This window comes from Martes martes (assembly GCF_963455335.1).
Source record: "Martes martes genome assembly, chromosome: 1".
Lineage (NCBI taxonomy): Eukaryota > Metazoa > Chordata > Mammalia > Carnivora > Mustelidae > Martes > Martes martes.
In genome coordinates, this window is record NC_137888.1 from 67,619,029 (window position 1) to 67,631,706 (window position 12,678).

The window sequence follows — 12,678 nt, forward strand, 5'->3', positions numbered from 1 at the left end:
AAATAAATAAGTCTTTAAAAAAATACTCTTCTTCTTGTTATTATTTACTTCATCTATGGATTTCTGGGAGAGGTATGTTAAAATCTCTATGTGATTGTGGTAATTTTGTAATTTTGCTTTTGCTTTACGTACGTTAAGCCATTTAGCATCACAAGGTTCATGGCTATTAGTATCTTGATGTATTTTTATTAATATGAAACGTATTCTCTCTTTTTTTTTTTCAACGTGTTCTCTTAATGCTTTTTGACTTTGATTTCTAGTTTGCTTAGAGTAATAACATCACATCTAGATTTCTTTTTGTTAGCCAAGACCCACTTTGTTTTCCACAATTATGTTATAATTTTAGGTTTTCTTCTATGAATAGCATTTAGTGGATTTCTTTTTTACCCACTTTGAGAATGTCTTTTGACTACTGTGAAATTATTCTTGCCATATTATTTTTGGGGTTTTGTTATTAAATTTAAGCAAATTAAAATTTTTAACTTTATATAAAGTATAAACTAATATAGCAACAAAAGGAATCATTGGCTGCCTGATGAATGATGTGTGGATTGCAGAGGGGCACAAGGACTTTGGGAAGTGATAGAAATGTTCTGTATCTGTAGTGTAGTGGTGGTTTCATAGATTATGCAGCTGTCAAAGACTCCCTGGGATTGTGTAGTTGAAATTAATAAAAGTTATTATGTGTAAATTATTCCTCAGACTGATAAGGAAAAGAAATTAAAATCAACACTTGCATGTTGCCAGTAAGTCTTACTGGTTTCTTTGCTTACCATTGCTTTATATATTTTTCCACTCTTTTTAAAGAAAACTTTAAAAATTGGAAATATACAATTATATTAACTTGTTTTGGTCTACGATTGTACTTTTAAAAAAAAAATCAGATATAAGTTCTTTAAAAAACAAAAGAATTAAGACAGTGTAGCTAAAACTCAAATCCTCCTTGACCACATCCTCAGTCCCAGTCCTGATCCCTTCTGTCGTCTTCAGAGGTGACCACCATGTGTGAATTTGGTTTCTAAGTCTCTGCTCCATTAACAAACACTCTGTTTTATATATATTTATAGAAATGTAATTCTTTTGGGTCTTTTAAATTTAAGCGTAGTATTTATCATTCTGGGATAACTTTTTTCCACTTGGGGTTTTTGAAATCTCTTTCATTCCTTTTTTAACTACTGTTTATAGTTTTCCATTATATATTGTGTTTTACTTCTTTGCTTTGAGGACACTTACTTTGTTAGCAGTTTTTTTGCTATTGCTCTTCAGTTTTTTTTATAATTGCATAACCAATTCTTTCAGTTAGGATTTCAGGTTAGTAAATTTTCTGAGTCCTTGTATGTCTGGAGATGTCCTTTTGTTTATTTAATTGGTTGATCTTTTTGTTTACAATAATTTTTCCTCAATTTGAAATAGATTTCATTTTTCGCCAGTGAGATATCTGTCAGTTACAGTTGTCTGCCTTAGGTAGAGCCTGTTTTATCTCTTTAGAAGCATTAAGAAATTTTCTCTTTATGTTAGATGTTCTGAAACTTTACTTGTGTCCAGGTCTTGGATGTTTTCCAGTATTTTTCAGTCTTTTCCAATCTAGACACAAAATTTGTTACTTCTTTGAGCATTCTTTCCCTTCTTCCCTTTTCTGATGGAATTTCTTTTAGATTTGTTGATGATATTCTGGTTCTCTCCCCCATGTCTCAATAATTTCCATATATTCCCTCCCTCTTTTTGCCCAATGTTTTAAAAAATCTTGGTTTGAGATTTTAGCTCACTGAATTTTTCTTTAGCTGGCCAATTCATTAGGTTAGCCTTTCTCCTAAGTGTTTGTTTTTTAAACAGCTTTACTAATCGACAAACAGTAAGCTGCACATATTTGAAGTGCGCAACTTGAGTTTTGACATACACTCACATATATGCATATACATACATAATACTGTGAAACTCTCACTAATCAAAATAATGAACATAATCATTACTCCCCAAATTTCCTCTTGCCCCTTTGTAATCCATCCTCTCTCCCTACCTCCCCAGTCTGCAGGCAAAAATAGATCTGCTTTTTGACACTTTGGTTTGTATTTTCTGAAATTTTAAATACATGGAGTATAGTGTGTACTTTTTTGGGGTAGGTGAGGAGGGGCTGACTCCTTTCATTTAGTGTAATTTTATTTATTTATTTATTTGTTTGTTTGTTTGTTTGACAGATGGAGATCACAAGTAGGCAGAGAAGCAGGCAGGGAGAGGAGGAAGCAGGCTCCCTGCTGAGCAGAGAGCCCGATGCGGGGCTCGATCCCAGGACCCCGGGATCATGACCCGAGCAGAAGGCAGAGGCTTTAACCCACTGAGCCACCCAGGCGCCCCTAGTGTAATTATTTTTGAGAAATAGCCTGAATATTATTCCATTGTATAGATATACCAGCATTTACTTATTAATTCATCTTTTGATGTGCATATTGATTGTTTGTACTTTTTAGTAATTACAAATAAAGCACCTATGAATATTCATATACATTACCCTCTGGGAATATGTGCTTTTATTTTTCTTGGCTAAATATCTAGGAGTGGATTAGCTGGATCCTGTCGTAGGTGTACATTGTAAACTTTTCAAAAAATTTTCAAATTGGTTTCTAAAATAGGGCTTTTCTCTTTTTTGTTGTTGTTTATTCCCACCAGGAGTGTATGAAAGTACAATTGCTCCACTCCTGGGCCATCACTTGGTATTGTCAGTCCCTAGGTTTTCTAGCATTTTAGTGAGCCTGTAGTGGCAGCTAATGGTGGTTTTGATTTGCCCTTCCCTGATAACTTAGCGATGTTGGGCACCTTTTCATGAGCTTATTTTTTTGCAGTCCTTAAATCTTTGATGAAGTTTTCTTTCAAAACTTTCGTGCATTTTTTAAAAGTTTGTTTTGTTGTAAGAGTTCTTTACATATTCTAGAGGCAAGTGGGTCCTTTGTTGGTTACGTGTTCTGTAAAAATTTTCTCCCGGTCTTTGCTTTGCTTTATTTTCTTAGGAGTGTGGATTTTTTAGAATTTAACTCTTACCCAGTTCATTTTGTCTAATGAGTTTTTTATTTTTTAATAATTAGAATATGAAATCTGATTTTTAGAAATTGTCCTTCCACCTTCTACTCTGTATTTTAAATATATTTATGCTTTTTTCCTTTCTTGCTCTATTTGTACCCACTTCTTCCAGGTATTAAGTTACTGTCTTTGTTGAGCTTGATACTTTATCAGATTAGTTTTTTTCTCAAATATTTGGTGATTATGGGTATCTGTGCTCCTCCACTTTGTATTTAGACTTTCTGGTTACAGGAATCTGGAATGTAGGTAAGCATATGCAAGCCAAGAGATGGTCTAGGTATGGGGACTCTGTACTCCTTTAGGTTTTCACCAGCCTACCCAGGGCATTGCCAAGTTTTTCAGCTCAAGCATCCACTTCCTGCTCCCACTTCAAAGTAGATGTTGTTGCCACTGTTAGTAGTTGCTTCACACCAGGCACAAGTGTATGTTGGGGTTGGGGTGGGGGAGCAAAGTTACACTCCGTGTGGCTGATCCTGCTATGTAGTCCTCTAGTCATCTGGGCTTTGACTCAGAGCGCCCTCCTCTTCTCCATCCTTGGTGGGCCAACTCACTTATTTCTGGAAAGACTTCTCTGATGAAATCCCTTTCCTTCCTCTCCCTGCTAGAGACAGTTCATTCTTCTCTGTCACTTTTTTTTTTTTTAACCCTGGCACTTGATGTCTGTAATTCTTTGTTTATGCATCTGTCACTTGAGATAACTGAACTCTTAGAGAGAAGGAACAGATCTTACCCTTTGTAAATTTCTATTGCCTGGATGCCTGAATGATATTTTTCAGACAATGGGGGTTTAGATTATAAAAGGTAACAACTTGGGGCACCTGGCTGGCTCAGGCAGAGCATTCAGCTCTTGATCTCAGGGCTGAAAGTTTGAGCCCCACATTGAATGTAGCGATTATTTAAAATTAAAGTCTTTAAACAATAGAAAGTAACAATTTGAGGCTCCCAGGGAGAGCAGGCCAGGTAAAGGTGCCACATGGAGAGGTACTGGTCTGAATGTCACTCTTACTAGTAGGCTAATCTTAGGCACATTATTTAGTCTTGTTTAATTATTTTAATAAATGTATAAAATATGAATGCATGTGTATCTGAACATTTTTATTATAAAAATAGGTGCTCATTAGTTTAAGCAAACTTCTTTTTATTAAAGATTTTATTTATTTGTGTGAGAGAGAGAGAACACAAGCAGGGAGGAGAGGGAAAAGGAGCAGACACACTGCTGAACAGGGAGCCCAATGCGGGGCTCGATCCCAGGACCCTGGGATCACGACCTGAGCCGAAGGCAGATGCTTAACTAACTGAGTCACTTGGGTGTCCCAAAAACTCACCCTTTAAATGAGGAACTTTTTTTTTTTTTTTTTTTAAGCCAGGCCACGGGTGCTGGAACAAATGATTTAGTAAACTGGGTGGTACTGGAACAACTGATATCTACCTACAAAAAATGAAGTTGGACCCCTTCCTCATACCATTATATAAAAATGAACTCGAGGTGCCTGGGTGGCTCAGTCCATTAAGTCTCTGACTCTTGAGATTTCATCTCAGGTCATGATCTCATGGTAGTGGGATCAAGCCCCACGGCAGGCTCCATGCTCACAATAGAGTTGGCTTGAGAGTCTCTCTCTCCTGCCCCTGCCCCCACTCACGTGTGCTTCTTTCAAAATAAGTAAATTTTTTTTTTAAAAATGAACTTGAAAAAAAAAAATGAACTTGGGGCGGTTAAGCATCTGATTGGGCTCAGGTCGTGATCTCAGTGTTGTGAATTCAAACACCATGTAATTAATTAATATTTTAAAAATAAATTTAAAGATTTTTTTTACAAAATGAACTCAAATTAGATCAAAGACCCAAACATTAGAGCTAAAACTATAAACTTCTTAGAAGAAAACAGATGCACGTCTTCATGACTTTGGATTAGGCTTTGGTGTCTTATGTAAGACACCAACAATAATACAACCAAGGAAAAAAATAGACTAGTCAAGGTTAAGAACTTTTCTGCCTTAAAAGACCCTATCATGAAAGCGAAAAGATCCCACAGAATTGGAATAAACAATTACATATCTGAATAGAAGCTTATATCTATAATATGTTTTAAAAAGCCTCTTAGAACTTAAATAAAAAGACAACCCAATTTAAAAATGGATCCAGGATATTAATGGACAGTTCTCCAGAGAAAATACAGGTGGCGGATAAGCTCATGAAAAGATGATCAACATCATTAGCCATCAGGGAAATGCAAATTAAAGCCACATTGAGATACCACTTCACATTGACTAGGATGGCTGTATAAAAAGACAAAAAGTGTCAATGAGAATGTGGAGAAATTGGAATCTTCAATAAAAAGTTAATTTTAAAAATACAAATATATTAAAAAATACAAATATAGGATTTTAAATTTGTCCATAGGATTGCTGTTTTGGGGACGCCTGGGTGGCTCAGTTGGTTAAGCTGCTGCCTTTGGCTCGGGTCATGATCCCAGGGTCCTGGGATCGAGTCCCGCATCGGGCTCCTTGCTCAGCAGGGAGCCTGCTTCTCTCGCTGCCTCTGCCTGCCTCTCTGCCTGCTTGTGTGTACTCTCTCTCTGACAAATGAATGAATAAAATCTTAAAAAAAAAATCAGTCATGATCTTGCCACCTAGAAACAACCACTGTTAAAATTAAAAAAAAAAAAAAAGGATTGCTGTTTTGTTTTTTGTTTTTTTTTTTTAACTAGACCTGTCTCTCAAATTTTTTAAACTGTGAACAGAATGCTAATTTTTTACCAATGGAATGCAGTTTCTGATCTTCAGAATTCTGAGGAGGGGCACAGTCTTTTAGTATCTAGGTACCATCAAGTAACTAGGAAGTTCACAGAAGTCTGGGAATCAGATCATAGGGTGTTAAGGTATGTTGAGTGGGAATGTATATTCAGGCCTTGATGAAGCCTAGTAACTCCCCATGTGTCCAGATTATGTTTCTGGTATTATATAATAAAGAATCTGTATGGTCTTTTGTCCCGGGTGCCTGGCACAGAGTTTCTAAATACCATTGGAAATTTCCTAATGGAGTGACATACGGTGGGCCCTTCAATAGCTTCCCTGGGGGCTGGTCCTTAGACCAGCCATATGATTAGAGGGCCGGGACTTTGAGCTAACCTGACCTTTAGGGAGGGAAGAGGAGGGGGCTGGAGACAAGGTTTAATCACATAGCCAATGATTTAATCATACCCATGTAATGAAACTCCAGTAAAAACTTTAGACACTGAAACTTAATGGAGCTTTCAGGTTGGGAAACACGTCCATATGCTGAGAGGATGATGTTCCCTCATTGCATGAGGAAAGGGCCTAAAAAACTGCCTTCCCTCCCAGACTCCACGCTGTGTCTCATTTATAACAAAAGTGTAATCTTAAGTATAGCCCTTTCTGAGTTGTTATTCTATCAAATTCTCAAACCTGAAGGAGCATTGGGTGGTCCCAGATTGGTAGCCAGTTGGTTTAGAAGTTCAGGCAGTGTCTGGAGTGCGGGCCATGCCCTGAGCTAGCGGACTCTGTGCTGCACTGGGCGGTTGGTGCCAGAACTGGATTGTTGGACACTCAGTTGGGGTTGAAACAAAGTGGCTGCTCAGGACCCTTTTCTCCTTCCCTGAATGACATGGAATAAACCTTGGCCAGATTTTTTGCTGCTTAGTTCTTTTATAGACTCCACATTAACAAACCTCATTTGTGAAAACATTTTTTGAGAGCAAAGTGCAACTGATTAGGTTAAGATTTAAAGCTTAAATTTCCTGTTAAAGCCTAGTTGCAGTATCATTACAAAAATGTTTCTACTTTTGTTGTTGGTCTTTTTTACCCCCTGAAGTTTGTTTTTATGTTGTCAAATTTCTTGACTTTCAGTTGCCTTTCTATAATGTGAATAAGTAGATATTACTCTTACCCCCCCTTTTTTTTTTTTTTTTTTTTTCAGATGGGCTTGGATACCTTCCCAAGGTCTCACAGTGGGAAAGTGGTCAGGCCAGGATTTGAGTCTAAGTGACTCCAGCAAAGCCCATGCATATACCCACCCTGCTCTGTGGCTTCCTGCTGGTTCTGTCCTACCATCCCTTCCCTCAGCCAAAATACAATGAGAGAGAAGAAAGGAATTTAAAGTTGGGGCTTCTCAAGGAACAGAAGTGAAGAGAGAGTAGCAGTAACAGAGAGAGCCAGTAACAGAGTCAGTTCATGTGCCTGTGTTAGAGAAAGCTAGAAGTTTTTAGTTATTTGATAGTTCTATAATGTGCCCTTAGATCTCAGAGTGTAAGTATAGAAGTAGCATTGTGCTTCTGTATATACTTTAGAACAATGATAATATAAAAACACCAGGAGTGTCTGGGTGGCTTAGTTGGTTAAGCAGCTGCCTTCGGCTCAGGTCATGATCCCCAGGTCCTAGGATTGAGCTCCACATCAGACTCCTTGCTCAGCAGAGAGCATGCTTCTCCCTCTCCCTCTGCATGCCACTCCCCCTGCTTGTGCGCGCTCGCTCTCTCTCTCTCTCTCTCTCTCTCTGTCAAATAAATAAATAAAATCTTTAAAAAAAAAAAAAAAAGAAAAGAAAGAAAGTAAAGACACCAATTACAACATTAAGCTTTTTGATACTTATCTTGAATAAACATCTTTGGTTATAATTCTTCTGACCTCATACTATTTAAAATGCTCGTGTTTTTTCAGAGTTTAGTGCATGTTAGTTTCTTTAGTTGGTTAATGACTTAAGGGAAAAAAAAATTTTTTTTTTTTTTTTTTAAGATTTTGTCAGCAAGAGAGAGCACAAGCAGGGGGAGCTGCTGGCAGAGGGAGAAGCAGTCTCTCTGCTGCGCAAGGAGCCTGATGCAGGACTCAATCCCAAGATCCTGGGATCATGACCTGAGCTGAAGGCAAACATTTAACGACTGAGCCTCCCAGGCATCCTTGACCTAAGGAAATTCTTGAAGGATTTTAACCTGGGGAACATCAGTAATATAAAAAGCACTGTTTTGGCTTCATTTGCTGTTTCCTGCTTGCATTAACTAGAACTGATTCAGACATGGCACACCGAACAGCTTCCATCTGCACCATCCACTGCTAACCTGGGGTGTGGCCCCAATTTGATCCCCATTAGTGTGTTAAGCCTGTCTGCAAACTGAATCTAAGGAACTGTATATAAGAGCAGTAATTTACAACTGCTGTTTTTCTAGTATTTTTTTTCTTAGTAGGAGAAAGGAGGTAAAAGTTGATAAATTGTTGCTACCCTTATGAGTGATCCTTCATATATGATATTAAAAAGTAAGATTAATTTTAAATACTAGGTTTGGGTCTTAGCAAAAGGAACATTTTCAAGTAGAGAAAATCAGTGCTAAAATCACTTCTGTTCTTATTTTTACACTCCTTACATTCAAAATTGACTTGATGGCCACTAGTATATGGCATCAGATTTGGGGCACGGTTATAATTTGTGTATCTTTTTTTTTAAAGATTTTATTTATTTTAGTAGGGGCAGAGGGTGAGGAAGAAAGAATTCCAAACGGACTCCACCCTGGGTTCAGAGCCTGTCATGGGGCTCAATCTCCTGACCCTGAGGTCATGACCTGAGCTGAAACCGAGAGTCAGATGCTCAGTTGACAGGCATCCCAATTTGTTTATCTCTTTTAGGAACATACTTCATAGGAAGTTTTAACACTTTTTTGTTGTGTAATGGTTCTTTAGAAAATGTATTTGGATATAGCTTGTTCTTGTCTGTTTTATGTTTATTCACTTTGTAACTTTTTGTAAATTTCATTTATGTTCTTTTTCCTGGAACCTGAAAACCAGATTTTGAAAATAGTACATTACTATTTTGGGATGACTTAAAAACACAACTAAATTAAACTGTCAGCACTTTTGTTTTAAACTTAACTACTGCATCAGTCAACAAACTGCTGTGGCCTCAATCTGCCTATTTCTATAGAGTTTTTATAGAGTGTGGAACACAGCTGACACTTGTTACATTTATGTATTTGTCGATCCTAGCCTGTTGAATGGAGGATTTTATCATTAGGTCCTATAAACATCTAGATCTGTAAGAATCATTTCTCCTGTGTCTCATTAAAATAGCCTTTGGGCTTTGCTTGTGTTTCATTTCCCTCTATAGTAAATTGAGCACTTCTTTGAGATTGGTCTTCCTTTTCTTTTTCTGCAACAGGATCGCTGTATGTGGTAGGGAAGTGATGCTATCTGAAGGTGACATGCTGTCCTTTCTTCCTTCTGTCCTCTCGTTCCCTATTTTGGCTTCCTGGTAACTGGGGCAAGGGAGGATGGGTGGATGCTGGTCTAAATTAAGATGAAATTGCTTTAATTATTTCCCCTTTATTTGGGAGGAGGGGTGGGCAGTTGGGTGGATGCTGGTCTAAATTAAGATGAAATTGCTTTAATTATTTCCCCTTTATTTGGGAGGAGGGGTGGGCAGTTTCCTACCCAAATTGAAGAAATAAAAGTTACCCAGCTTTTGGCACAATCTGTTTTGGGGTCATGGGGTCTTTTGAAAATCAAAAACATTGTAGAGTGATTCTCCAGGGGGTAGAAAATGGATATACTTAGAAACAAATTATACTAGAAATCTCAAAAACTTTGAAGTTAATCCTTGCCTGGGGGTGGTGAGAGTCCACAGATTATAGATAGGAACCTATGTGCCAGGCCCCTCTGCTGGTAGTAGGGTCAGGCAAACAAGTATGTTATTAAGACTGAGAGATGAAGCTGATGTTAATTAAATGTTTTCATTATTGCTGTATCTGGGGATTTGTTATCTTTTGATCAATTTTTGAAACATTTAAATATAAATGTGTGACTTTAACAATATATTCTGATAAATAATCTTGATGGTGACCACTTCTGATGTTACAACTTTGAATGTAGATTTTTGAGAAAAATGATTTTAGATATTCCCCAAATAAGTCACTGGTTTAGGATAGATTTGTTTTAGTGTTTCCAGATTGTGAAGGAAAAAAGACTAAGCCTTTGATGTTGAAACTTGGGTATGCCAACTCTTGCTTTGTGCTTAGCCGTAGAGTCAGTAGTCCCATTGGTCGGGGCACTTGTTTCTGGTCCTTGTCCTTTCTTTGCTTTTGCATGAGCCTTCTACTTGACTAGTGTTTCCTAAACATTATTCATTGAATACCATCTTCATGTTTTGCCTTCTGTGCACATTTCCTGGCTGTTCTTTAAGTCCAGTCACTTTATAAAACTTAAATTTATGTAAATATTATGAAATACAGGCTTGAGGTACTAATTCCTTTCTGTTTGCCGCTTAAAGGAACATGTGCATATGAGGGTTTTACTCCACCTGAAATCATCTTTTGTCTCACTGGAGGACATCAAGTTCACTTTGGGAAACATTCCCCTATGTGCTGAAGTTTTAAAGCTCTGACCTTGAACCCCAGAGTATGACCATGGAAGCTATCTGTAGTTGGAAGTGTTGGTGGAGATAAGGGGTCCTGGGAAGGGTGGGTGCTGCCTGCTGAAATACCCTTTGCTTGGGCAACTTTGTAGTGTTCTGAATATGGAGATTTTTGGCTGTGTGCATGGCAAAGCTTGGAATCCTAGCCTTGTAACAGTTGGTTTGTTTCTTTAATCTGCCCCACACACCTCCCATAACATATGTGTGTATCTCCAATTAGTCCTAAGCTTTATTTTCTTTTCCAGGTTTGATCTTGCTCTTCTACCTAGTCTTTTATGGATTCCTGGCTGCCCTCTTTTCATTCACAATGTGGGCTATGCTTCAGACTCTGAATGATGAAGTTCCAAAATATCGTGACCAGATTCCTAGTCCAGGTAATTATATTGTAGTTACTGTGGCTTTTAAATAAACTTCATTATACTTTGGGGTGCCCGGGTGGCTCGGTTGGTTAAGGGCCCTACTCTTGGTTTTGGCTCAGCTCAGGTCATGATCCCCCGGGGTCTTGAGATCAAGCCCTGTGATGGGCTCCCCTTCCTTTGTCCCTCCCCCTGCTCATAGCCTCAAGCATGCATACATGCTCTCTCTCAAATTAATCTTTTAAAAAAACAAAGCTGGTTATACTTTATCTTCACTGTAAATTTTTTACATAGGTAAAAGTTAAACTTTGGGGTTAAGTAATATGAAAATTTTGATTTTTATTTGTTTAATACTTATATACTGATATAAAGACCTTTAATATTTACATACTGATAGGAAGACCTTTAATATTTACATAATGATATAAAGGCTGGAGCTGATAAATCTTGAGTCCTTTGCCAGGAGTAAGCAGGAATGAATATGGAGAATTATGGTGAAGGCATTTTTGACTATGTTTTGAATATGGTTATGAGTGGCTTTTGTGAATATTGTGTAGAATTTTCACTTTGCCTTGAGTAATTTACTTATAAAGTATATAGTTTAACTCTAGCTTGGGCTAGTGTTGGTCTTACAAAATACAAGCTTCGTATCGTATCTTTAATTGCTCAATATGGAAGTTGTAAGAAAAATGAGATATCAATAGGGAATAAAATGAGTATACCCTTACTGTGTTTAATTCTTGTCCATTGATTGTTGGAAGGAAAAAAATTATCCAGGATACTCCGCCACAGAAAAAAAATAACCGAAACACTTGTTTTTTTTGTTTTTGTTTTTTTTTTTTTGAAACACTTGTTTTAAATCGTATTTCCTTCCTCCTGATTTCATTCAACAGTCTTTGAATGCCAGCTTTGCCGTTGTTGAACATGGCCCTTGTCCTCAAAGTGCTGGCAGTTTTTATAGAAGAAGCTAACAATGTACAGAACTCCAGTATATCTAATTTCCCAAAATGTGAACAACTTCTCGAGATAATAGAGAAGGGCAGGCTCCTCGTGGAAGAGGGGGGATTTGGATAGCAAGCAGGCCAGGGGAGGTAGGAGTGATGTGGGAGGTTTCTTCCTGGAGCACTGGTTCTCATCCAACAATGATTGGCTCCCCCAGGGTCTTGTGGAGATAGTTTTGGTTGGTACAACTGGAGAGGTGCTACTGGTGAGCAAAGGTGAGGGATGTTTTAAACATCCTATAATGCACAGGACAGTCCCCCTACCCTCGCAACAAAGACTTAACGCAGCTCAAAATGTCAGTAGGGCCGGTGCTGAGGAACCCTAAATTTAGATCCTTGCTCATGGCATAGATTCATGAACCTTATCAACAACCCAAGTGCACCAGCTTCCCAACCATCTTTTCTTGGAACATTTTGCTCTAAGGACTTTTCCTTATTTTGCTCCTAATATTTGTGCAAACATCAGGAATCACTCTTTTCTCTTTTTTACTTTATTTGACCAAGTATCAGAGACTAGCTCCATGCTCATTTTCCCCTCATCTCTCACTGTCGCCCTGTTTCCTTTCTACCTGGCCTTTTTTTTTTTTTTTTAAGATTTATTTATTTGAGAAAGGGAGTGTGGGCACATGCGTGAGTGGGGGGAGGGGCACAGAGAGAGGGAGAGAAATCTCAAGCAGACTCCCTGTTGAGTCAGGAGCCCAACACGGAGCTTGATCTCATGGCCCTAAACTCATGACCCGAGCTGAAATCAAGTCAGAGGCTTAACCGACTAAGCCACCCAAATACCCCTACATAATTCTATTAGAATTTTAATATTTATTAGAATAAATAATTCT

General features: G+C 37.9%; 1 protein-coding gene across 1 annotated transcript in view; it reads left to right on the forward strand.

The window, feature by feature from the left end:
* The window catches only part of ATP1B3 (ATPase Na+/K+ transporting subunit beta 3), a 45,687-nt gene that overhangs the window by 15,798 nt on the left and 17,211 nt on the right, over positions 1-12,678 (forward strand). The window contains exon 2 of the mRNA XM_080822515.1: positions 10,731-10,859. Coding sequence (XP_080678641.1) covers positions 10,731-10,859 — 129 coding nt within the window. The remainder of the gene's footprint in view (positions 1-10,730; positions 10,860-12,678) is intronic.